General features: G+C 38.8%; 1 protein-coding gene across 2 annotated transcripts; it reads right to left on the minus strand.

Annotated features, from left to right (window-relative positions):
- Window positions 1–27,555, minus strand: LOC147236539 (apoptosis-stimulating of p53 protein 2-like). Of its 2 annotated transcripts, XM_086170419.1 has the most exons (20): window positions 27,419–27,555; window positions 26,976–27,129; window positions 15,901–16,048; window positions 14,786–14,899; window positions 13,487–13,548; window positions 11,980–12,081; window positions 11,035–11,209; window positions 10,680–10,861; window positions 10,398–10,562; window positions 8,936–8,983; window positions 7,502–7,685; window positions 5,188–5,310; window positions 4,710–4,831; window positions 4,204–4,606; window positions 2,910–3,763; window positions 2,027–2,164; window positions 1,680–1,813; window positions 1,377–1,543; window positions 1,077–1,276; window positions 1–986 (listed from the first exon to the last, which is right to left on the minus strand). In XM_086170419.1, the coding sequence occupies exons 2-20, from the start codon at window positions 27,000–27,002 to the stop codon at window positions 945–947; spliced, it is 3,390 nt and encodes a 1,129-aa protein (XP_086026545.1). In that variant the 5' UTR covers window positions 27,003–27,129; window positions 27,419–27,555; the 3' UTR covers window positions 1–944. The 2 variants fall into 2 exon arrangements, with proteins under 2 accessions (XP_086026545.1, XP_086026553.1); XM_086170427.1 differs by lacking the exon at window positions 8,936–8,983.
- Between the last annotated feature and the right edge of the window lie 334 nt (window positions 27,556–27,889).

A 27,889-nucleotide genomic window follows, 5' to 3' on the forward strand; every position in this document is an offset into this window, starting at 1 on the left:
TTTTTTTTTTTTTTTTAAATCATCTTTATTGCGATTACGTGATTGGTCTAAGAAATATAATTGCTGACTTGAGAACAAAGTCCTTTTTTGTAATCTTATGGAATAGCTACTTCTTACTATACAGTACTGTATGATCATGGAATGTCTGCAACAAAACATAATTATTCCTCCTGCATCTTGGTCAATCTTCGGTCGATTTTTCTACAATTATTCCTTCTGTAACTTTTCATTTTTTTGCAAGAAAAAGTATACAAATGCATAATCTATGGCATCTCAACCGCACGCCAATACTGAAAAACAGAATGGCTGTCTGGGTGTCATTGACCACAGAATGGACAGCATTGGATCAACAAAAGCCTCATCACCATGTTTCCACTAATGATTTAATCATTTATCTAGTTACAATAGTGGTGGCCATAGCTGTAACACTCCAGTGCAGATATACAGAGGCCCAAATGTTGAAAAACAAGACCCCAAAGATTGTCATGGTAGCAGAGCATTTCAACCAAATTATCATCCACAGATTTATCTCATCCAACTTATGGTTCCTGAATGTGCGAGTTGCAAGTTTTAACACCTATTCAAAAGTGTAAAAGTCATTATCTAGCAATAAAAATACTGTTCCATTTATATCCATACATTTGAATTTCTGGTCACTTTAGAAATTGTTTCAGACACTTAAATTTGACTACAACAAAAAACAGTGGAATGGAGATTAAACAATGTCATTAAGTGTCTGAAGAATGCAGTGTGGAAAAAAAAATGAGTAGATATAGAAAAGTGCCAAAAAGGTTATCGCGGATTCCTTCATATCATTTGGTCTGTTTCTCTCTTCATTTCCGGAGTTTTCTTCACCTTCCCGTTCTGTTAAAGCCCGTTTGAATAAGTAAGTGTTGGCATTTTGGAGTGTTCTTGCAGAGTGAAACTCAGAGGGATCTTTGTGTTTAAGCTAAGGTTCTTTGTCTTGGCTTTATTCTGGGGTAGAGCTGTGAAATAGAACAAGAGGGTATGTTAACTGTGCACTGGCACTGCAATACTTTAGCAGAAAAAAAAAGATTGACTGACTCATGTCTCACCCCGAGGAGGTTGCGAGGAATGTAACCCTCTGTGTCTCCCATGCGTGCCCACCACCATTCAATCTCATCTTCGTCCTCTCGGCGAACAATGGTCATGCAATCTCCCTCGCGGAATGACAGCTCATCAGGATTTTCACCCGTGTAATCCCATAAACCATAGACCACACCCCTGTTCATGATACCCATCTTCTCTTGAACACCTGGATAGTTGACAGATTCAGAGTAACAAATTTGAAGATTATGAGGTATTCAAAAACAGATACAAGATTTAAAAAGCAAGTGTGAGTATAGCAAACTGACCATAAAGGAACTGAGAGCACTGGGTATAGCCATCCTCCATCTCTTCACATTTATCGGCTGCAGTCTGCATGTCACTGTAAGTCATTGCAAACACTGCAGCACCAGACTCCACCAAGAACTTGCACACTTGCACATTGTTGCAAGATGCAGCACAATGAAGAGGTGTCCTTTGGTTGAAAGAAAACAATGGAATATACTAAGAACATCTGAGATGACAAGTGTGAATTCATAAATTTAATTTGCGGGATTGTTTATTTCAATCACAATACATGCTCCACATGTTCAAGCTCATTTTAAACCTACCAGCCATCACTGTCTGCAGCATTGACATTGACACCAAACTGCACCAGAAACTTGACTATTTCTGTATGTCCCGCGCACACAGCATTGTGTAGAGCAGTGATCCCTTCATCATTGGGTTGACTTGGATCTTCCACCTGCATTTGAGATAAGTGGTTGAAAAGAAAATCAAAGTGGATTTTTAACATGCTTTTTTTTAACCTGAAATATTGGATATTTCATCATCAAAACTTGATAAAACACAAAAAAAAAAAAAAACAGCAGGTAGAAAAAAAAAAGTCAGGCATACTTTACAGCATGGCAAAACAGGGTAAAGCGATAAAAATGGTGCATCTTAGGGATTTTTTTACCTCATAGATGATCCTCTGCACAAGGTCAAACTCTCCTTCCAAAGAAGAGTCTAGAAGCAGAGCGAGTGGATTGAATTTGACCCTCATGCTGTGATCGATGCGTTCAGAACCAGGCTTGCGCAGGTTTGTCCTCTTCCCCTAAAGTAACAATCATAATTGTTGATTGCTTTTCAAATCTCAGCTGATCATTAAAAAAGAAAGAAAAAAAATCAAAGCCAGAATACAAATACAAAATAGGGAACTGCTAGATCCTATTCAGATGAAAGCGTCTGTTCTCGGCACTGCTGAAACTAGACTGGGGAGAAGAGGGAGTTGTTTTTCCTGATCTAAGTACACTGTTAATCCAGTTGATCAGCAGAAATTCCAAAAAAACGAATTCACTTCACTAAATCAATGATTATGCAACCTCATTAGGTGCAATACTCCTCTAAGCACGGCTTTGTTTACTTTTGCAATGGATGTTGAAGAGGGGGGACGTAGAGATGCATGAGAAAAAAAAAACGGGTCAGAGGAAAAATGTACACTGGAGTTATTTTTAAGACAAAATACATCTTAGTTAATTAGCAGGAGTTGGGCCACAGCAAAAATCTGGGGTAAGTCTACTTACTGTAAGTAGAATGAGGCCCATTTACTCCAAAAACAATAGCAGCACTTAATGAGGATTATTTAATTATATAACTTCAGCCCAGGTCACTGCTGTTTACAAGTAATGAGAAGTCTAGCACAAGCACTTAACAACCTGTCCCTGGAAACTGACAAACAAGTATGGGGATTTAAAAACACATGCAGCAAAAGGCAGACAAGGGGGGATATGAGCACTGTTGCTGCCGTAACAAGCATAAACACACACTTGACAACTTTTCAGCAGGTGGCTTATTCCTACCGGTGGCAGGGCAACTTGACCGGTGATCTCAGGTGCTTTCATGTTAAAAGTGTCCTCTCCCAAGTTATCTTGCTCTGACCCACTGGGATAAGGGGGCGGTGGATATGGGGGAAACTCTTCCAGGAAGCCCTCTGGTGGTGGAGGGGGCAGGTTTGGAATGATGTCGTCCAAACCAACAGGGGGTGGTGGCGGGAATAAGCTGTCATCTGGCCTGGGGGCTGGGTGGGATGGGGGAGGAGGGGGGATAATATCTTCATTCTCAGAGAATGCTGAAGGTAGTTTAGTCTGTTCAGCATGGGCTTGAATGAGAGCATTAGCAGTAGGAATCTGAGATGGAACTCCCTCCATCGGCTGTCCACTCTCCGGCAGTTGACTTTCTGCACTGTTTGGAGGGATTGGAACATGTGGTGCCACAGAGATTTCTGCTGCCTTCTCTGCATCACCTGTGTAGGTTGGAGTGGTTGGTGTTGTTGCAGTTTCCATAGCTGCCAGAGTGGTTTTTTGATAGAGGAGTTTTTGAATGTTGGGTCCTGCAGGGCCCTCTGGCTCAGTGATGGAGCTGCGTTTCTTCAGAGGCCTTGGGGCATTGTAGAGCTTTTTTCTCAGTGCTTCAAGATCCCCATCACTCTGATGCCGGTAAGGATTAGAAATGAATGGCAGAAGCTTTGTTGGACTGAGAGGACGAGGGATGCGCTCCGTCTCAGGCTGAGAGCTTTCGGATTGAGAAGTACCCATGTTGACCATTCCACTGCTGTCTGTCTCTGGGGCAGATTCTGGGGCTGGAGAGCGGCGATCTTGATATGGGTTCTCTGGGTGCTGAGAGCCTCCACTGGGGATAACTGGTTTACCGTATACTAGAAAAACCAAATCAGTACAATTTACCATTTTAAAACACATATGAAATACTTTCTTTTTGTAATGTCAAGCAGACAGGGCAATAAGAGCAGAATAAAGCCCTGGTCGACAGGACTTAATAGATTCAAAGTTACTGGTGTTGCAGGTCCAATACACTTGCAATGTGATCCCCTGGTTAGCAATGTGTAAAACATTTCATGTTGAATATTCTGAGCATTAACAACAACATTAAAAAGTATAGTCTTAAATCTTGTCATCAAACTTGATCAGGGAAGAAGCATAAAAGACAGGTCAATGCATTAATATCTGGATTGTCAATTACTAGTGGTAATTTATGGATTAACACGATTTGCTTAAAATAGGCATGCTATACATTGACTATTGACTACAATGTCATTTCTAGCTATCTGACTAATAAATCTACAGAGAATACGCTTACCACTGACAAATCCATTGGTGCGACTCTGGGCCCTGTTGAGAGCTCCTTGCACAGCAGGCTGGAAGGGCTTTCCAGAGCCAGGTTGCTGTGTGTACATGGAGTAAATCGAGCTGGCGGCTAAAGTCTGGGGCTTATTCAGGTTGTTTTCTTTGGAAGATGGCAACTCTGGGGTGAAAGGCCGTACTGTGGCTGCAGGCGGGTTGTCCTGCTTGGATGGTAAGGGAAGTGTCTGGCTCTGTGAGGGTAGGAGAAGGCTGTGGCTGTGTGCTGCCTGGGGCTGGTTGCTATGAGGCTTGGCTTTTGGGAAGGTACCTGTGTTAAGTTTACCATAGGGTAAAACACCAGGACCTTTAGGCTTGGTTGGAACAGGTGGAGGTACCTTTACTGGTGCCTTTGTAGCAGACTGATAAAAAGAAAGCATGGCAAATGTAAGGGTTCTTAAGGATAATCAACAAATTTGACCAGTAATTCATTTCTGTAGAAATGTAAAGTTGTTTTTTTCTCACCTGCGCATCCCTGACTAAGTCATCACTACTCTGGTTTTTGCGGAGGGAGGTGGAAGGAGCTTCGGTGGGTTCAAACATAGAAAGTGGACGTACTTTCCTGTCCCTCTTCAGTTCAGAATCATCTAACAGCAGATCACAGTTAGGACCACAATTATATTTAGGTATGACAATGGAGTCTATCAATCTTTGTACATTAGCGAATGAATAAATGAAAGCTGGTTTCCAGTTATCCGGCTCCTTCATGACCTTGTGGTTTCAAAGCACTTTAAACACGATTACAATCACCCATGCACACATGCACATACACACACCAATGACCGCAGAGCTGCTATGCAAGTTGCTAACACCACTATTGGGAATGACTGGGGGCTCTACACTTTGGCTGCAGAAAAGAGGGGCGGGGGATCGATCTGCCAACCTTATGATTGGAGGGACACCCAACTGAGCTCATCTGATGTCATCTGTGTATGTTCCTTACCTTGGTTTGAGTTATTGTTAGAATGAGAGCTCATTCGTGGTAGTGTCGAGGATGTGCCATGGCCATTTGTGTTGGACTCAGGACCCGAGGAGTTCCATTCTGCCAGCTTTGAGGACTGGAGCCCTAAAAAGATATAGAAAAGATATTCAATAGCAGATGTGAGGAAGAGAGCAGCAAATTCATTTGTTTTGACAAGTTTTTCCTTTCATACATCATCCTTTCTTTTCTGATGGTGTGATTAAGACTGAGTGAGCAGTCATACGTGTCTGAAGACATCACATCAGACATACGACAAAAGAGCTCGGCTCCATAAATTTAGCAAGATTGGTGTTCTATCAGAAATAATATAACACTACAATTTCAACTGTAATTTCTCTGAATGTTTTACCTCCCCACTCAAGCCCAAAAATAATCAAAAGTATGCATTACAGATGATATCTGATTGGGGTGATCCAAATCCAGACAAAATGCCAAATTAACCAAAGGACATGGTTGTCCAACTGATGTATTCTGAAATGCAGAAAACAATCTGCAAAGAAAGCTAAAATACCACACTCTTAAAGAAGAAAGCAGCAAAAGAAGCAAGAATGACCAATAATCCAGCTATTAAATGAGAAAAACATCTCATCCCTTTTCCCACTCATGAAAACTACACACAATAATACCAAGCCATTGAAAAGCACACATGCGCACACAAACACCAGTGTGTACCTTTTCTTTTTGCCCGCAGCACTTTCAGAGGCTTAAGCAAGAACATGGCTTCTGAGGAAGATGCATTCAAAAGACAAAAACAATGTAGCCTTAGAGTTCCAGATATTCCTGCTCTGGACAAGATGTAAGTAAGGCCCAGGGAAGGACCTCCTGCGGGGCCATGCAAAGCTTGCACCACCTCTAAGAGCTGCCTAATACTCCACAGAAAGTTCCTGTCTGAGAGCAACTGGGAATGAATGTATACAGCAGCATATTCCGGCTCATCACCGCTCATCCTAACCTCTTTTCCTTTTGTATTACAAACCAAGCAGAAATAATTGTGTGCAGCGTTTTGAAAGCTTGGAAAAAATGGTTAATTATACTTACAGTATGTAGAATTGCTTTTTATAGAAAAGTGAATCAAAATGAGAATGGCTGAGAGTGGGAACAATTTTGGTATTGAAACATTCATTTTTAATATGAAGCATGATGGTGGCCCACTACCAACTGGGGGACCGATTCAAGAGGAGCAACAGAGCGATGTTAGAGATGGGGGAAATGAGAAAAATTACACAGAGGATTGCACATAGACCGCCCTTAAATTAGATATGCTGTTCTGATCAACCATGTCTTTGGCCTGACTTCTATGCCACACCAAACACACTTCAGCAGAAGATAACACATCGCCACATTTACTAATACATCCAAACTGTCAACTTAAATAAAAATTATAAATTTAAATTTGGAGCTTTTTTTTGGGGTATCCAAGTAATAGTTTTCTGCACTTGAAGAACTTAAGAAGAATGACATGTTACTTCTAATGGAATTTGTGGTTCTGAAATAACTGGTGCTAAAATCAGAATGGGTTTAAGTAATTGGATGTAATGCAACAATGTATGGTGTCAAACCACGACAACCTTGGAGTCCACATATAAAATTGGTGCATAAAACAGAACCTATCCACCACCCAATCTCACTTGTTTACCTCCTTTATTATTCAAGATGGTAATATTAGAATGTGGTACCATTGCTGAAAGCATTAACTACAAACATATTTACAATTTTCTGTGATTTAATAACTAATTGATACGTGAAAATATGCCTAATGTTTTGTGAGCTGATTTTAAGAACTTCATACATGCAGAAAACACTGCAACAACATTAAAAGTTGAAAAATTCAGGTTCAAGAACCTGAGCACAACACACAAACCAAGAGGTCACTAACTACCTTCCAAGCTCAGACTGATATCACAATCAGTAGGTGTCCCAAACCCCTCGGCTCCTGCTGAAGGCCGGACAGTCTTGTTACATTTCAGTATAAACACACATCTTAACTACAGGGTCATGCAGACAAAAAGTTACTGGGCATTGTTGTTGGACTGCTCAATATTCATTTCTGACAGCATGATCAAGAGCTTGAGTTGAAGGAACTTTTTAACTCTGCTGCAAAATGGGAAATTCAAGTCTCAGCAACTGTCATTTGCTGACTAAATTGCATGAACAATTTGAGCGAGTGAGAACCATCTGTCAGTTACTTGAGCTGGAAAAATTAATCATGATCAGAAAAGAAATTATAAGAGGTAATGAAAAAGCTGAAAGTAGGGCTTCGTTTGTAGCGGTTTACCTGTTCCAGCCTTGCTCTGTGTATCGTGGGCTGGAAGGGTGGCCGTGCCGTCTGGGTATGCTGGCTTAACAAGCAGGTCGTGTCTTACTGGGCCCCGGGGCATCGTGGATGACTGGATGTATGGACCAACTGCTGCCACACGAGATGGGCCTGACTGCTGTACAGCTTGGCCATCAAAGGGCAGCTAGAGGATTAAGGGTTGGAGAGGAAAAAAAAAAAAAAAACATTGAATAGTGTTTAGTGTAATGGGTATTTGTAGAGAAGTACAGAGTGAGTGAAAGGTGGGATACCTTGTACCAAGTGAAGTAGAGCAGAGTGAAAAAAGAAAATGCAGTATCCCCATAAGAGAAGAAAAGACTAACTGTTGGTTTGATAATGCTAAGAATAGGAGTGATCAACCAGCTCTGGAAAGGATGTATATGACAGATGTTTTTTTTTTCCAATTTTAAATGATTTAATGAAAAACAAGCAGCTGAAATGTTTCCTAAAAAACAAATTAAATGATGATAGATAGCCCTTATGATTCATAATTGTCTTTCTCGATTGAGGTTTAAGAACAAGCATCTCCTTAAGGGCGTCACCAGTATGTGCAAGTTTAACAAATAAAATATCATGCAAATATTGAATATTTTTACTCCTATTAGTTAGGTGCTGACAGAATGGTCATTAGGATTAGGTTTTTGAAGTGCATCACTGATGGACTGAACAGGTTTGAAAGAAATTTCTACCTATCATTGGGCAATCCGCTCAACAGCTGAAAAACTCCCTTAAGGTCCAAGGTGTATTATAGATAAAAATCATTTTGAGCAAGAGTATGTTGTTACTGATAAAAGGCAAACTCAAAAAAAGAGATGTATTACCTAATCTTTCAATTTTCTGAGCAATATATTTAATGTTTCTATTTTACAATGATGTATGTAAACAAGGGAAACGTCTGTATTAAAACCACAAATATGGCATGATAAAAGCTAGAAGACACAAATACATAAAGTTAATATACTTGTTAATAATAATAATAATAATACATACGATTTGTATAGCGCTTTTCACGGTACACAAAGACGCTTTACAGGTTGACGACAGAAAAACATAGAACATAAACATTGTTAATGGGAAGAGCTGTAGGTGTTGTAGGTGGTTTGGAAGAGGTGGGTCTTGAGGTTAACAGACATTAGTGATTGATAATCTTTTCTAAAATTGCAAAAGCCTAATGAACTAACTCTGCCAAGACAGCTTTCTTTAAGAGTTACCTAGAGACAAAACATATCTTAGATGCCTGATTGATTAAATAATACTGCCTTCCTTTAAATCAAATAGTTATGGTACCCATCTAGAGTCTTATGTAGAAATAAATACCAATCTGAAAAGTAACGCTGAACAGGCCACACAACAAATAAAGAAATACATGTTCAGCTGCAGTGCTAGTTTCATTACCTGTGGTTGTGTGTCTTTTGAAGCCCTCTCTTTACCAGGATAGCCATTCTTGAGGAAACAAAAGCACAAACATGCAACACCAGTTCAAAATACTAAATAGTTCCTTTTTTAGATAATCTTAATTTAACTTTATTCTTTAAAAATATTTTTGAACAATGTGGCTCCCTCTCCAGTCTTTCAGTTAATATGGGCTTAGTGAGTGATGTCAGCCAGACACTTGCCATTTGGTCTGAGGAGAGGGAAGCTTGGAAGGTGTTTGTCTTTGTATTGGCATAAAAAGGCCTGCTCATTATGATTCAAGGCAGAAGGTGGGTATATCACCAGCTCCCTAGAGGCCTATTCAGGCCTTCCTCTCCAACACACATAAAACAATATAAGCATGCATACACCTGTCTATGTTGTACATACTTTATTATAGATGTATTAAAAAAAGAAATCGGGCTTCTTAAGGGTTACACTAGGTTACAAGTAGCCCATTTATGGAAAAGGCTTTTAGCAGAGCTTCTGAAGAATATGTTGAATCTTGATTATAAAATGAATTATTTATATTCTAATGTATAAGCTACTTTAGATCTTGCTTTGTAAATTTTACATGCTGCATACTAAAAAGATGAGAGGGTTGGCATTAAATACAGCATTAAATAATAAAAGGCAATCTTTGCAGCTAATCTGTTGTCTGCTAGATATACTTTAAAACAGATAATGTTAGAAACCGATAATGTCTTAGAGGAGCTCAAAGAATACAAGAAAAATATAATTGGGAAATAAATAAATAAAAGGAGAAAAATCATCAATTCTGCAGAATACATAGTTTTGCCAGTGTCCAAGGAATATTTTAAGAGGGAAAAAATGAAAATGTCTGCATCTGAGCCAAAATATGACTGTTCTGTACTCCTATCCTCCACCCTGTTTTACCAAAATCAGTCTGGGTGTTTTCCATCATTGAGCCAACAGGCAACTAACCAGCAAATAGCAAACACTGAATCTCATTACCATTTCACATTATAAAGGCAGCAAGAACATTAAATCAAATAAAAATGAATCATTATAACAATATTATTATTATTGTCATCCTTGCATTGCTGTTCTTACGAAGTTAACTCCACAACCAACCTGTGAACATGTCAATTTCTGAACCGTGTGTTTTATTTCTTGAATTTTGGCTGATAGGTAAACCTGATAAGATTTACCTGCAGTGATGGTGACAAGTATAAGGATCTTTATATTGGCATGGTACTTTCTGAATCAGAGGTAGACACACAGAGGTATATTGTGTCTACCTGCAGAGGTAGACACACAAAAAGCCCTTTTTAGAAAAGCCACTAGGGGGAGCTCTGATCAAAACTTTCTATCACTAATAAGATCTTAGGTATATGGAGAGATCCCAATGCAAAATAAACATAAACATATGCATAGAGGTGATCTCAAAAAAGGTGCAGTTCTATAGTGTCAAATTACTTACAGGCAAATTCTCTTTTTGCTGCAGCGCTGCCTTCTTTTTCCACAATCTATCTCTGAGTTCATTGATTCTTTTATCCATGGCAGCCACTTCCAAGTTACGTTTATTTAGGTTCTCTCGCTGCTGCTGTAATTTGGAGTTTTGATCCTGGTTGAGCTTGTTCCTTAGCTGGTCACAGAAAGAACAAGAAACAAGGTCAAAGAAAAAATTGTGGTATGTACTGATAGGATACATTTTTACTTGTGGCAAGAACATTTTAGTGGACCCTAGCATTCCCATGAGTACCTGCAACTCCTTGTAGAGGCGGTCTAGCTCAGCCACAGAGCTCTGGTTGTCATTGAAGTTGTCCATCTTGCCATTTTTGAGCAGCTCTAGTTGCCGACTAAGTTCCTCCACCTTGGAGGCAGCCATCACCAGTTCTCTCTGTTTTTGCTGGAATAGCTTGCTCATCTGCTCTATCTCTTCCACTGGAGGCAGAAGGATGAAGACAAAGTTGGCAAAAAATATCCGAAAATGGTTGAGAAAGCAATTAAAAAAAAACTGCAGTTTCTGTAATAGAACAGGGGACAGGGAAGCCAAAACAGTACAAGACAGCAAGTTTTATGTATTTTTAAGATATTCGGTCCATTCATTTGCTTACCTAATTTGCCATTGCTGAGACGTTTTTGCTCAACTTGGCCCTTAAGGGCCCGGACTTTCTTGAGACGACTTTCCTGGTTCTCAATGTTTTCTCTAAGACGCTGCAGCTTCTCCTGCTCAGAAGCCTGCTGTTGCTGACGTTGCTCCTGCTGCTTCAAGTAGCGCAAACGCTGTTCCTAGAGAGACAACCAAGAGAAGGGTGACAGGTATTGAGTAAAAAACCATGAGAATAACCATACAAGCATGTTTTGGCAGTGTGTACAGGAATCCGGCCTGAGCAACATTCAAGGCTAGCTGTCTTCTGTGTAGGTTGAAGTATATGCTCATTTACATGTCAGCTGAGGTATAATATATTTATTACGCATTTGAAAAGAGACCACTTCCACAGAGAGAAAAAAAAATCAATATTCACTGGTTTGGTTTCACCATCTTCTCTGTTTCTAATTTATGACAGCCAGAGCACAGGAAACTAATTGCTGCACTGCTTCCTTGCTTGCTAAAATTCAATCTAATTCAACCCATATTTCAACATCTCACCAAACAGACCAAACACCAAACATGACATATATTGTTTGATTTTGCAGAAATAAAAAAAAAAACTGAATTGATTGTTTTTATTGCAGGTAGGTAAGTGCAAAGGCTTGAGGGGAAACTCAAGTGTGAACTCATTTACTTCATGCTGTACTCTTGGGTTGGATCAGTCAAGATGCCCGCTAAAGCCAGATATGAAAAGACCATAGAGTTTTCATTCCCATAAGTGCGCCAGAATTACTTTTCAGTACCTTTGTTAAGTGAACAACCCTCTTACAGCAAGCGCTATTTTAATGACTTGTCCTTATTTCACCTGTCATGCTCTCAATCTAAGTTTCATGTCCACCAATTAACCTCTTCATGCATCCCTCTAGTCCCGGTCTTTTATTTCATTTTGTGCCTGCTCCTTGTATACCTTGGAAGCTAGGAGTTGTTGTTGAGCTTCAATCTGCTGCTGCTGTCTGGCAGCCATCTCTTGTAGCTCAGCCAGTGTCATGTCCATCCTGGGCATGGCCACCTGGAGAGAAAATAAAATGACAAATGGAGTCAACATATGAATCCTTGATTTATATGTACGTACTAAAAGAATTCTATTATCAATTATTAAAGGTCTAGTACAAAATTCATGTCAGACTGGGATGGCAATCATGATTATTATTATCGGTACTGAGATCCAATCACTAAAGATTACCTATAGGTTTGATAAGAAAATCTGTATGCATATTTCTTCACACTTTCAACTCTCATATCAAATACATTTCTAAAGAGATTTTCTTGGAATTTTGGGTATTAATAATTTCAGCAGGGTCCACTTGCTGAAGGGAGTGTTTATCTTAAGAGTCTTTATATACATATCTATGCAAACATACTATATGCAGCATACTTCACAGACCCCAGGCCACGTACTTTCATTTTGTTATACATACATAAAGACAAATTCACTCCCAGTATATCTGTTGCTGCCAAATGATTGGTGATAACACCGATATTACACATTGGAGCTGGTCGGTAAGACTGTTAAATGATCTGACTTAGGCTTTCAGGCATATGGTGAGATGCTTATAGTACATTTATGATGGGTTTTTTGTATAATACTCTTTCCACTTTAATGTTACTATGTTACTATGACTCAATGCAAGAACAATGTTAACATTTCTCGCTTTTTAATTTGCACCCATGCATTGAAGTGAATCTAATGGCGATGGCTCAGCGAACACTGCAGTCACCTTAGTGTGGGAGTACAAAGGACAAAGTCACAGAACATATGATGAAGAACCTATCAGATATTTACATTTCTTTGGTTGATTTTGCCCCCTCTGGCCTACAGCAGTAGTGTTAAGCTGAATAAAAATCTCATTAGCCTTGCCTTCAACGTAGTATTGTAAATTTTGTGATCCACTTATCTCAAGTATTTGTGTTCATTTTTAAAGAAATTGAAAGAGGATTCAAGGCAGCTTGCAGGATCTCAGGATCCATAGCAATAAGGTAATGTGTGTGATTTGGTGCTGAAACTTGAAACACTGTGGCTAGATAATAATGTTATAAAACTTCTACATTAAGGACATAGAAAACAGCTGAGCTTTTGTTGCTCAGTTAAGAGTGAGGCCTGATCCAAGGTATTTAAAATACTTAATAATATAGGGTAGACTAGCGTTGACTTCTTGTTGATCATTTTCTATATAAAAATACTATGTAACTACCACAGCTTCATTTTTAGGCTCTTTAATGTAATGAAAACACCCTATTGTTTCTTTTTTATTTAATAAATAAATACTCATGGCATGAGGAGTACATTGTATGCTGGACTTGAGTTCTTTTTTCAATATGATAATTAAAATAATTAAATATGGCAGGAAAGACTGCACACATACATGCACAATACATATAAATAGTATGAGAGTGAAAACAAGGTAGACACTTACCCCATTTTCCATTCTTCTGTCTGGAGGCCCCTTCACTCCATTTCTCTTTGAGCCTGACCCTCCTGAGTAACCATGAGAATAGTAGACCACATCAGACATCCTTCTCTACTAGTAACATTAAAAAGCTCCTGCTTTAGTTTAGTTCAAGATATACTAGCCAACTAAATACAGTACTTGCATTAATTAATGCGTGAAAAATAACTAAAACTATCTCATGTCTCATTGCTCTTCGCTGTCTCTATCAAACCAGTGTATTGTTGAAGCATAGGAGACTGCGAGTCAACAACTGGCCAGTGCTGAATGATCCCTGGTTCCTCTGGGAAACAACAGGGATCAGTGTTCTTTGTGACTTGCAATAATCTCAGGATTTATACATAAGAGTCTGTGGGTATGTCCCTCAATGTGTATGGGCTTACTAGCCTATATGTATAGACTAATGTCTGACCATTCTCCTGGCATTTGACGGCTGGGGGATTCTACAATCCAGATGCCATCTGTAAAGCCCTGGCCCATAACCAAAAGCCATTTAGCTTGCATAATAGTTTTAGAGGACCCTTGACATATAGTAATGTTAAATGCACACACCAACTCATATTTTAAGACCATTCATAAAGCTTAACGAAAGACACAGTGTAGTATACCATCGGTAGCTCCATTCATTAGTGTTGTGAAGAGAAATAACATACCTGCTACAAAAACATGTAAACTTTATTCAAAAAACTAAAATAAACCAACATCGAATTGTCATTTGGAAAAGGTAAAATACAAAAGCTTGGGTAGAACTGTGGGAAAACAAGGGAAGGCAAAGATAACAGGAAGAGAAAACAACCATCTAATCCCTGAGCCAGACTCAAGCTGAGAGGGGTAAAAGGAATTAGTTACGCAACTGAGGGCTGAAAGGATCGCACACAACCAAAAATACTAGGGTTTTCTACGTTCCAAAGAAAACAGAAAAGTAACAGGCTTATGATGATGTGATTAGGACAATCAGCATTCTGCCCTGGCCTCTCAAAGTAAGATGTGTTCAGGGACTTTGGGCCTACTCTTAAAAACCATTTCCAGAATATAATGAGTTAAATAGTGGATTTCTAAGCTTCTATGGTTTAGACCAAGGAGGTAGGCTCTGTTTCAATTGCGCTTGAAGGTGCGTGTGAGTGTGTGTGTGTGTGTATTTAGAGTTCACAAGAATCTCTAGAGTTTACTGATCAGTGTCAAATGTCTTCTCTTCTAACCCCATGAAACTTGAAAAAATAAGTGGCTAGAAATCCAAATTACTGTCTTGTTTGTTTGTGTACTTACCTGATTCTCTACTCGGGGCTCGGTTGTGACGCAGGAAAAAACGCACCTCTCCTCGGTGTTGTCCCCACCTCTGGAGCACATCCAGCATCCTCTCCCTATCGCCTACAGCTCGCTCTTTAGATGGAGCATGGATAGTACAATTGGTTAAAAAGGTGAATTGATCTTTTAGTTTAACTTGATTAATAATGTCCCAGAAGATTCAAACTTGTGCCAGTTTCAAGTTAGATAATATGTAAAAAAAAAAAAAGGTTTTCTTTGTGACTCTGACCCAACCACGGAATCAAGGTAATCTACATATAGCTTATCTTCCTAAGTGATGAGCTCTGCAATAAGAGCTGATATGCTGTGAATAATTCTAGGTGGTACCAGGCCAAAAACCTCATTATTGTTGCTTGAAAGATTTCATTCATCCTACCTAAGACACTTTAATTTTATAAATGGATTGAGGAGGTCAGTGACATTGATCTATAATAATAGCATAATTGACAAAAATGAGTTATGACTGCAATGATAACTATTGGCTTTTCATGTCAGAAATCCCAGTGAGTCTATAGAGGTTTGTTGTGAGAAATGTCTGCAAATCTGGAATCTTTGCAGCAGTACGTCTTCTCAGGCTACTTGTAGAAGCACTCAAACATGATAATTGGCACTTTTGTTCTTCTTGAAACAGCATCACCATGGAAACAGAAATGCAACCTCACTCTTTACATTCTGATTAGGACTACTTCCGAGACCTCAGATGGGGAGATTGGCAAGATCACCTCTTTCCACACTTATCAAAGAGATAGGAGATATCTGGGTATGTTGTTTGTTGCAGGAAGTATACAATTTATTCCATTTTTATTTCAGAACCTGATGATTTGAGGTTATTAAACAAAGAAAAAAACAAGACCAACCACTTGGGAGTTGACCACACAGCAAATTTCCCATATATGGTCTTCTTCAGTCAAGCAATTAGGGTAAGAGGACAAACAAATGTCTGTGTACAGATTACTATCTCTTGGGCGACGGCTGTACTACTTAAAAACAAATCAGAATCCAACCAAAAACTTTGTGTTTTCCATACCAAGCAGATAGATACAAATAAAAGGAGGTAAAATGGCAAACTAGTTTACCAGATCCACGCCACATCTCAGACAGGTGGCAGTCTGTCTCCCCTGGCTCCTTGCACAACTCCACCACATCCTGGCAAACTGTCTCAGGGGTAATCGGAACCTCAGTAAAATGCTGGTCATTGTTACTGAGGTAAACTGTCAGGAACATCTGGAGAAGAAGGGGAGACAGAGGGGGGAGGGGAGAGTTAAATAACAGAACAAAATATAATCATGGGAGGTCTTGGGGGAAGCAATGCGAACGCATCTCTGTAAATACGATTTGCTTTTGTGTGTGTGTGTGTGTGTGTGTGTGTGTGTGTGTGTGTGTGTGTGTGTGTGTGTGTGTGCGTGTGTTGGTATCAGTGTGCTATTTCCTTCCTTTGAAACTACGGAATTTCATTTCTTCCACACCATAACTTGTGTTGTTTGAAAAACGATAGTCTTCTTTTCCAACAAATTTGCACACATTTATAAAACAATATACAGAAGGACATCCACAGAAGCAATCAATTATTTTACTGTATTAATAGCAATTAAATATGCTTGACAAATACTAAAAATCTTAGGACTGAGCACAACATCCCAGCTCTCTGTAAGTGGCTTCAGTATTAAATATTAGTCCTCATAAAAGATGACTATGAATCTACATATAAAACCAGTTGACTGCTCTGAAGAAGCCCAAAACAGAGAACTGCAGGCAACCTGAATGGGTATGTCCATGGCTGACAGAGGGCTAAGCAAGATATATGAATAAAAAGAAACTGACTACCTCTATGAAAATGATCATTAATTTGGTCTGAATGTGAGGGAAGACAGACAAATACAAATAACCACTGCACTGCGTAGAACGCTGCATTTTTTTATGAGTATCACAAACACTTGGTGCACTAAAACACCACAAAATTTGTCAGGAGTGAAAAAATAAAAAATTCTTTCAGTCAATTGCAAAATGGTTTCAACTGCGAGTTTACACATTGACCTACAGTTACTGGCAATAACTGAGTAACTTAGAGTAATTATTTCCCCATACCCTTAAAATATTTACATTACACTTTGTGCTAGTGTTTTAATTTTCCTCAGCAAAAACACAGATGTGTTCATCACTTTGCACTTCTGGTTTGTTGACAAAACGCATATCGTGATCTCATACAATGACAAAGTGTAACCTCCTCTAATGCTTAAGAGGCTTTTAGAGGCAACATTGGAATATGCTTCCAGCTGTAATCTGATCAACGGTAGGAGCAACAGCTTTATTTCGATAATATAATTTAATATAATAATACCAACTATTACAACATCCAGATGGGTAAAAGGCATCTGTGTGTTGCCTCCGGCAATGGGCATCCATGAACAACCTGGGTAGCTTAAATGCTTCTGACCAATGTTATGTCTGAATTCTACAAAACCATTACTCAAGGGGGGGCAAACTCTTTTAGAAATTGCTAAGCCCTGGTGAGATTCGTGTCAAGCTGTGGTGGTCATTGAAACGTCTACATTTTTAAGGTTTTTCCATGCTTTTATAGATGATCTTCATGCTCCAAATTTCTACCAAAAACTGTACACGTAAAACTGAGATAAATACATGATGCTAAATTTGCTGACGGAGATCAGTAACTACTGATACACTGTACATGGTTACTGTGGCTGCGCTGCAATATTCTGACATGACAAAAAATATAATACCTCATGTAATTGAGGGCAATGGGGTACTCTTTGCAATCATGTAGATGATGAGAAATAACCTAAGTCTTAATTTATTTAAGTACAAAGCCTGTGAAGATGAAATATGTGTCATTTTGGAAATTAAAATGAAGTATATAACACTATTAAAAATTATCTATTTATAATACCTAAGAAAGTAATAAACAGATTGAAAAAAAATAAACTACACTACCCAAGTGAACTGAATGGATGTAGGAAGTTTTCAAGATAAATGACATTTTGATGAAAGGGAGAAGGGAAGAGATGGCTGCTCACAGCACATGCTAGGATTTGTGGAGTTGGGTTGGCAGAAATTGAAAACTAGTAAGACTGTGATAACATGAAAATTGAAAAATTATGTTAGCCTAAAAATTCAGATGACAGCTCATGATGCAACTTTTTGTACAAATTATATTTAAACAAAGAATTACAAAAAAATATATTAAAATTAAATAGTTGGTTTCTATCATTAGTAAATGGGATAAGTCTTCAATTGGGACCTAAAACACTGCCCATTAAATATTTGTGTAAAATTCCACAGCTTGGGCTGGGAAGGAAAAAAAAAATCCATTGCTGGAAATATATTCTAAAGGCCCTGGCCACCTAGCAATTTCAGGCATGTTTGTGCACAAAATGACCTGTCACACAGAGAAAAACAATAGTGTTCTTATTTGCAGATCAAATCTATCAGCTGCTATTCATATTGTCCTGGTCAAATTCCTGGGTCTATTACACTACAACTCACGGAGAATTTTTCCTGAATGTCCTCTAATCAAATTTACTATCAATTGCACTCTGCTAAATTGCTGTAGAAACAGGTGCCGATATATGGAAAAATATGAAAAATGTTAACTTTACAGTTATTAAGTACAATTCTGCTATTTTTCACTTCCGGTTTCCAAAGGAAATATTTGTATTCTCAGTAAGCTGCAGTAAAGGGCTGTGCCTACAGGGGCCACGGTGGGAATATCAGGTCAACAGGGTCACAGACACAAAGGGCTTGGGGGTAGCAAGTATGCTGAGCAGCTGCAGCCACAGCACAGATACAAAAGTATTTGGGTTGCTTTTAAACTGGGGTGGATCTAAGCAAACCTGCTATAGCCTCAAGATAAAAGGCTTTAATACCACAGTGCTCCTTCAAATTAAGTTTATTGACAGAGAGGGCAGGTGATATACTCCTTGAAATCTCCTTGACAACATATGATGAGGCTGAGGTGGAAGTATGGGGTCTGACTCAGAGAACCTGACTCAATTGTTTTTGTTCCATTGGGGGATGTTAATGAAAGAGCCCCATTAACAGTGTGAATCAGAAGTGAATCATCCTTGTGAATAACATTAAATACAGGAAGCTGTAAAAGGATAAAGCCAAACTTATTCATCATGTGACATTGAATACCTAATGGCTCTGAAGAGATGGTCACATGAGCGAGCAAAATCAACATACAGGCTTTTGCTTCATTCTAACCTGAAAAGTTTTCTATTTTGAGATTGTAGTTAAGAAAATAAGCTAATGATACCAACTGACATGACACTTTAAGCTAAAACTTGAAATAATTCTCCACTAGAATACATTCCGTATATTCTGTCTTAAATGAAGCATTCCAAAACAACTGACAGTATCACAACTTCCCAGCAAGGCAGGACTTTCAAATGACCCTGTTAATATTTGGAGAGTGACAGAGAGACAACAGAGAAGGGGGGAGGAGTTGAGAGTGGAAAGCAGTTACAGTGAAAAAGAGTGAAGACACAGAAACACTGCTGATAGAGAAATGGAGACTAGGGATTAGAATGCCCGCATTAACAACTTTTCCCAGCACTAAAGTAAATTATCCAGGAGGACCAATACTAGACAGTTAAAGCTTACATCTAGATGACTGAGCACTTGCTGCTGACCTTCAGCCACCATATGCAGGCGGTCAACACTAAAAGGTTAGACTATTGCTTACATGTACAGTTTGTTATAACCCCAAAAAAGGGACAAAGTTTTTATACATATTTCCATTAGTACAGCAAAGTACTACTGGAACAATACATCGCTGAATGAGATCACACACACCTTCAAAGCACTAATGAGTCAATCTATTCCATATTAATAAACCGTTAATAGTTTGTAATTATTATGTGCTCTTATTTAGCTAAAGATAAGGGAAGACAGAAGCCACTCATTGTTCTGACTTGACCAAACTGAGTAAGCATTTATTGCATATCAGCACAATAATGCCTTAATAAGACTTAAGTTTGACTAAAACTGCTACATTTGCCTTCATATCTCTCAGAGTGGGTGACAAAAGCAGCTGATGAGATGCAATTTCCAACTATCTGATATGGGACAAAGGTAGCCTAAGGAAGGGAAAGCCAGAAGAGAACAACCGATATGCTTCATTATTATAGTAATACCTCTCTAATTCCATCACACCATCAGCTACATCACCCCTCGTGAGGAGTCTCGACGGGTTTGGGAATTATGTGACAGCTCTAAATTGCCTACTGACTTTAAGAGCCTGTGCAAAGGAATATGGTTAATAACCCTGCTGCATGCTCTGGATATTCTTAAGGCAGAGCAGTTATAGGCCTAGGTCATTGCAAGTATATCTCAAGGATTAAATTAATCTGCTATATAAAATATAGCCTTCCACCAGGCAGCTCAATCAGGTCTTACAATGGTAAGCTTAACTTCAAAAGACTGCATATAGGCTACGGTATCTATACTTTCAGATGAAAACAATGCAACCTGACACAATGTAGGTGCTTATTGCAATAAAGATATTTCACTGTTAGGGATTGTTTAAGGTAATGATGATAACATGTTACATTTGTTTATTACATCCATCAAGCAGGCTGTATTTGTACCTACATCTGAATGCTTATCAGTGTGGCTGGGAAAACCTTTAAGAGGAGTTAAAAAGAACGATGCTGTCAACTGTATTCTTCAAAAGTGAAGCAGAATAAGCAAAAGCAACTCTCAATCTGAAAAAAAAAATGCGATAGTGTCTGAAATCACTCGTCAATATCACACACTGCACCCTCAATGTGTCACAACATACACACTGAAAAGTGTGTGCGCACAAGATGAAAGACCAACATCAAACCTTGGGACACAAGACAACATTAAAAAGCCGTCTTCATTGAAGTGAGTGCCTGCAGATAGCAGGTCTTAATTGGCCTTTCAATTTAAAAAGAGCTGAGAAACTGAATAAAAGACAGGGAAATACAAAGATATATCCCCTTGTTATTGTGGAAAAATGGGCTTTTGAGCTGCAGGGACAGGAAGTTATGTCTCTTGTGTATGAAATGTACTCACAAAACCAGTGTTAAGCCCTGCTACCCATGAAAAGCACAACTGAGCGCATTTCCATAGATCAAGTTATTATCTGTGAGCATGTGCGAGGACATGGAGTGGCTCAATCAAATGAGTTGCCACTTTTATATCACTAAGGTAGAGAACAGGATGTCCTGACTGACTCTGGAGAGCAGCTGACAACTGACAAATCAACCTAAAAGTTCCTGACTGGGGCAATGTGGAAATCAGCGAAAGCACTCATTAGAAATTATAAACAGGGGGTGGAGAAAAATATTGAGACTCTGTATGACTGCACTGTTCTATTCTCTGATCACTATTTTTTATTTACAATTTCAACCAATCCTACTATTTGCCTTGATCAAAATGATCTTAACTTGTGCTTTTCTGTTCCAATATATACTGTAGCATGGATGAGATGAAAGAGAATGCTTTCCTGGTTAAACTATTCACAAGTGTCTTTCTACACTAGAAAATATGTAAACCCAAAGGTCATAACGATATTATCAAGATCGTACCTCTAATTTCTATAACAACTCGGAAAAAAAATTATCATTTGTGCTATACCATGTCTGTTGGATCCATTCTTCCTTAACAGCTTTAGCCACCCTCAAGCAAATGCCTTTGTTTGCAGGCTGATGTTGAACAGGCTCTGCAGGCATTAGAAAACTATTTTATTGTGCACTACAACATGAGTGGCAGATATTTTAAGAAAAGACACAGAGGGATCAGAAACTGCAAATGTATTGGCACAGGTTGAGGAAAATAAATAATTTGGCTGATAGGATGTCAATGCCTTCATAACTTTTTGACACCCACTTCTCTGCCACTACAGTTTTTTTATTTCCAGGAATATACAAATCAAGAGATTGTGCTGTAATTGAGTTACTGTGAAACATCCGAATAACTACCAAATATAAGAACATTGTATCAGTGGGATTTTGTATCAATGCCGCTAGGGACACAAGTCAGTACTTCCTAAATGCTATTTTGGAAATATGTATCATTTTAAATGATGAACTCTGAAATGACTGATTCTCTGCTGCAGGGGAGGAGGGGTCAAAACCAGTAAGCCAATGTGTCAAGAGTTGCTTGACAACATACAGATTGCCTGCAATGGACATAATTCTGATTTGTGTGCCTTGGGGTACGTGTCAATTAAATGAGCATTTTCTGTCATTGAATTTATTTCTTTAACAAAATAATGATGTGAAGTTACCTGATTCATATCTATTTTGACGGGGCAATCTTTAGGCATTTCGCTGGTGTGGTACACAGCTGTGAAGGGGACGAATCACTTTAATGAGAAGAGTGCATTCAGAACTTTGAACTCTCATGTCTCTGTTTTATTGGAAACACATATTTTAATCACATTACCAAAAGAACAGGACCCAATCTTATGAACATCCCTCATGGAAATGGGGCTTGAAATTTAAGCCATAATTGTGCAAAGAGATTCAAAGAAAGTTCCTTGTGGAATGCAAAGAGAGAATAGTATCATTTGCAGTATTCAATAAATAAGCTATTGTAGACATACTCATTCATACTCACATGAGATTAATAGTAACTCAACTTTCAATAGTAATGAGGGCTCAAGATCATTGTAAATACTGTGACATATATCCCAACCACCTTCAGAGATAGGAGTATTCAAACTTGAGGTTCCTTTTTGGTGGGTCAAGTTGAATAGCAACTACATTACTATGTACATATCAAAAAAAAAAAAAAAAAGAAAACTGGAAAATCATTTTTTCACGCTCTATTCCTTTTCATTTATGATCATAATCACCTTGAATAATTAACTGTATCATATTTTTAGCAATACTGTCCATCCAAAAGGTAGAAAATGAGCAACAAAACTTCAGACTAGCCACAACTTTAAAAGGTATTGAAAAGTGTGAGGCAAGGTGACAGCAGTAGATAATAGTAAGCCCATTTCACATCTGTCCACACTCACTTTCAATTTCTGATATTGCTGTGGTAAGAGAATGAATCCACAAGGTCTTGTTGGGAGAGTCACCCCTAATCTTATTAAAGCAAGGCTGTAAGGCACTGCAGCAGCATCTTCTGTGTATATCTCAGTTCTCCCCACCAAGGCTACAGGAGCTGAAACAGTACAAGTAAAGGTAAGGCTGCAAAAATTCCATAATGTCTTTTTCCTCCTTACCTCTCCTTCAATCTCTGTCTCGTTCTCTCTCTCTTACCAGCATATTAGTGAATAATGGCGAGAGGAAAAAGGTCAAGGGAAACAAAAGGCAAAACACAGTGAAAAACAAAACACACACTATCCCCATTCAGCTGCAACAACTAACGACAACATGCAGCTTTTACACACAGGAGCAGCAGGAAGGTGTGACTACAATAAGGAAGCAGCCGTCAATTATTGGAAGACCTCCACTCTCTGCTAAACCGAGCAACCATGATGAGACAGCTTCTAGTTAGTACTAATATGGGGAGTAGCAATACATTTAAACAAGATGTAGAGGTCACATATTTTGTTCTAGCTACATTGGCAGCTGATTTAGAAAATCAAAACAGCAACAAAACCAAACTAATATTAGAAAAACAATTACACTACACATCAATTGCCACACATAGCAAGAATATCTGTTTTGTGTAATTACAGATGGGAACAAATTACATGATCCAAACAGATCCCTCCTATGGAATGATGCTGAATGGATTAAACAAAAACAGCAGGATCAATTTCAAGATTTTTAGATTTAGATAGATTTTTTTAGGTTTTTGTAATTACAGATGGGAACAAATTACATGATCCAAACAGATCCCTCCTTTGGAATGCTGCTGAATGGATTAAACAAAAACAGCAGGATCAATTTCAAGATTTTTAGAAATCAGTTCTCAAGCCAGCCTGAATGTACAATGATTGCAAATTTATAATGTCCCCACTTTAATATTGTTTAAATGGTTCACCCCTATTCTGATTTTCCCAAAAAATTATATTTAAATATATTATACATTGTGAAATTACCATTTCCATTACCATCATAACATTATGATGATATACCGATCTACCATACATGGTACAAAACATTTTAATGACCCAGCAATCTTAAGGTTGTAACAGCTGAGTTTTTATTCCTGAAACAGTTTTGTGATGGAGGACCAATAGTTGCCTGTGAGGTTAGCATCAGCACAACCCCAGGTCTACCTCTGAGCCACATGTTTCAGGACAAGACTGGTGTTACTACAGACAATACCATCACAATAAATCTGGCTGTGTACATAATAACCTATATCAAGAGTAGAAATAAGGGGTTATATTTAAATTTTCATCTCTTGGAAAACAGAGCACGTGGCTATGGGTCAGTTAGTATTGTATTGTCAACACCCTTCTTAGATGGCTGTGCAAATGTATAGTCAAGAATATTTTTGTGTATGAGCTCTTTTTTTACCTCATTAGGTATTCCTTTCTCTCTACTGTCTGATCAAATTTTAATTGCTTGAAAAAAAGTTATATTTTTCTAGGAAAAGGAGTCAGTACACTGAATAAAAGTTCACTGAGTTGTCAGCGCTGTATTTAGACCACTCTTCTCATCGAATACGATCATCCTGACAACGCAACATCAGGTGAAACTCAAAACATTGCTGTTGGCTAAGATAACGTGGTCTGCTTATGCAACCACAACATACTCTCCCACAGAATAAACACAAAGACAGTAGTGGCCATAGAGAATGCCTGCTTTGGTTAATGTTGACACACCGCATAGTCAGGGTTCCCATAGCATTACCTCATTTGCCCACCTTCCTATTGTCACAAGTCAAGTTGCAAAACAGTAACATTTATTGTGGTACACCTGCAAATGAAATAAATGTGGAAGTACTTGAGAATGACAAACTAAATTGTGCAGGCCAGGAACATAAAAATGTTTATCTTCCTGAAAATCTACACAACAAGCAACTGTTCTCATAGGCAAAGAATGAGGAAGAGTACGATATGCTGGTGACAGAAATCCAAAAATTCTACAAATGCTTCTCTCAAACAAATACATTCTACAGATACATTTTACTCGTATGCTGCAAATGTTCTACTGAAAACCATTTGCCAATACAAATAAATAAATCAGACATGAGTTAAGAAATATGATTCAAATATACCTTATTGTACCATTGATAAATCACTTCTGTGGAAAGATTTAATGTAAAAGGTATCAATGAAGTGACAAATTGGGTAGATGAGTCATATGGTGCAATAAAGGCTGTGCATTGCTTATCAGGGAGCTGCAACAGCCCAGGAACATACAATGTGTTCTTTTCAACATTCTACTAAAAAAAATCCCTGCTCTCGTTGTGTTCAGAAAACAATGACCCCCTAGTTACCACACGGCCACCAATTACAACACTGCATGCTCACTACCCCCGAGCCTGTTTAAGCAGTGCCGTGGACTAGGAGTGTAATTTTTAGACAATACCTTGCATTAACTTAATGGCTATTAGAAGCCATTCTGGTTTTATCGGGTGACCACCAGAAGCTGAATCCCCTTTGAAAGATGTCAGTGCACATAGATAACCCAGTGACAAAGTGGATGAAGGTCCTGATCATTTCACCCATTATGTTTCAGATAACCTATTCTGTAGAGAACCATGTAAAAAAGGACAATTATCTTGCTCTCCACATGAACTGGGCTTGATGTAAGCAAATCTGTATGAGTAGCACAGCGAGGTCATGCACCAGACAGAATCTCATCCAAATACAACCTTGTCTCCACTGCTAAGATGATTAATTCACTGATCAAGCTGTTTTTCTGGAAGCACAAGTCTTTGCAGAGAAGGGCAACATTACAAACACACTCTCACACAGGATTCATTTACATTTTGCACTAGTTGTTACCAAAATAATTTGCACATTGATTTCAAGAGACCAATAGGTAGACAGAGTAATCGATTTTCCTGTTAAAAGTTTAGCGCAGGAACTCCAACAATAAGCACATGTGAGAGACCGTGTTGAATCCTATTTGCAACAGTCACTGCATTTTGAAAAAGAGTGTGTATCTGCTCAGCTAAGCTTATTATTTCTTGTTTTATTTATTTTGTTTTCAAGTGTATATACTGCACATAGTCTTTGTTCATTTTGTAACCATATATGCTGCTATGACAAGTGATTTTCCCTCTCATGGATTCGATGGAGTCTGCCTTATTCAAAAGAAAAAAAATAGTGCCGAAAAATGATTTCTAAAATCACGAGTAGAATAGTTGATAGACACTTTGAAGGCCACAATCACGAACAGTCTCTGGTCCAAACTTCAAAATTAAGATCTATTCAATTTCTTTGGTTATACACTAATCTAAACCACAGAACTTGGTGCTTGAATGTTTATCCAAAAACATCTGCTATTTTTTATCTCTCATTTATAAGATGCATAACTGTCCAAGGTGTACTAAAACCAGCTATTTTGAACCGCCCATGTTTATTTTTTGAAATGAGAGTAGATTCCTGCTAAACAACTACCATTTGCGACACACTTTGCAGAGGAGTGCACAGAGACGCATTCCTGTACTGCAGCATTAGACCTCTGAAGACTACGAAGATGACGATGATGATGATGGAGATGATGATGAGTGTATGGCAAACTTCCAGAGCTGAGGTAGGTTGTTCTGGTGCCAGCAAGAGTTGGCAGATACCTTCTGCTTGCTGAGTGTTCTCAGCAGACTCAAGGATTTACCAATAACAGTATTTCTCTACAGAGTAAGGACTAATATCCCATAAAAAGCACACTATGAAAATGCGGGAATATGAAAACGCATTTTAAAGTGCTAATTACTTTTTTCGTGGTGTTAATCCAAAATATCACAGTAAGTAAACAAATGTCGTAACTCAAACAATTGTAGTGAAAAAAAACACACAAACACACACACACACGCGGCTGTCATAGCTTATTCGTCACGACAGAACACTCAGCTGTCATAATTACGTTAGAGTAACAACAGCTTACAATGGCCAGCACACTTCAAACACATAACACAATAAACAACTAACATCAGAAATTATGCGGTTGTGTGTTTTTCAAAACAGACGTGCTTGTAGATATAGGATGGCATCGGTATGTGTGTGAGAGAGGATAAAACATAAACTCACCGGCATCATTTTAGCTTCGTACCGCATTTAGCTAACAAACGCGATGAATCTCCACGGCCAGTTTCGACGAAAGGAGAGCTCCTGGCGATCACTTTAATCCCACAGCCTAAACCCGCAGTGGGCAAGGCGACTTTCTCCAGTCAGGGGGGCCGTCCTGCATTAGAAAAAAAAAAACAAAAAACACAGCAAGTCGTCCTTGTTACTCCTTTTTCTAAATTCCAACAGTATCTCGGTCCTCGAAACGCATACATGGTCCCGTACCGCGGACCTGTTGCAATGGATAACAAGGCCTTCACGGGAAAACTTTCCGCCGCAGTTGCCAAAGCATAGCTTGGAACTTTGTAACAGCGCGTCGCGACCGATAGTCGCCGTTTACTAAAAACCGGGAGGAAGACGTGACACGAACACTGCGTCTAAATCGAGTTTTAAGGTTTTTTCCTTACCCGAAGACGTGAAGGTAAGCAGACCGAAACCCGCCTTAAGTGGCAACGTTGCTCAGTCAGTCGCTCTCTCGCAGCCTCTCCCGGAGTGACGTATGAGGAGGAGACACAATCCACTTTGGAATTCAAGCCCCGCCTTGTTATGGAAGAGGCGTCCCCTTCACCGTCACCGTGTGAACATGTCCACTGTTTACATATAAATCTTCTTCGGTCACGCATATCCACAAAGTCTGAACTGTTTTTCTGTAATCACAAGCATAATAAACTCCATTCAGTGGCAGAATAGGCGAGAGGTTGCTCCAGTAATGATCGGGATCGATCTCGGTCGGACAGCAGGAAAGAGGTCTCACTCTGCTTGTATAGTTGAAAATCATTTTTTTTTCGTAGGAAGTAAAGTTGAAGGTGAAACGTTGGTTCACCGTCAGTTAACATTCAACCCATCAGCAGGGAAAAAAGATAAAGAGAGAAAAAGAC

This window comes from Fistularia commersonii, chromosome 2 (genome assembly GCF_037954325.1).
Source record: "Fistularia commersonii isolate RoL2024-O1a breed Wild chromosome 2, RoL_Fcom_v1.0, whole genome shotgun sequence".
Classification (NCBI taxonomy): Eukaryota; Metazoa; Chordata; class Actinopteri; order Syngnathiformes; family Fistulariidae; genus Fistularia; species Fistularia commersonii.

Excerpts from the sequence above, each read along its gene's own strand:
- LOC147236539 (XM_086170419.1), bottom strand. The coding sequence starts at position 27,002 with ATGCGGTACGAAGCTAAAATGATGCCG. Across the intron at positions 8,984-10,397 it reads AGCAAAAAGAGAATTTGCCT|AATGGCTATCCTGGTAAAGA; the intron begins GTAAGTAATTTG and ends TGTTTCCTCAAG. Across the intron at positions 7,686-8,935 it reads CAAAAGACACACAACCACAG|CTGCCCTTTGATGGCCAAGC; the intron begins GTAATGAAACTA and ends TTAATCCTCTAG.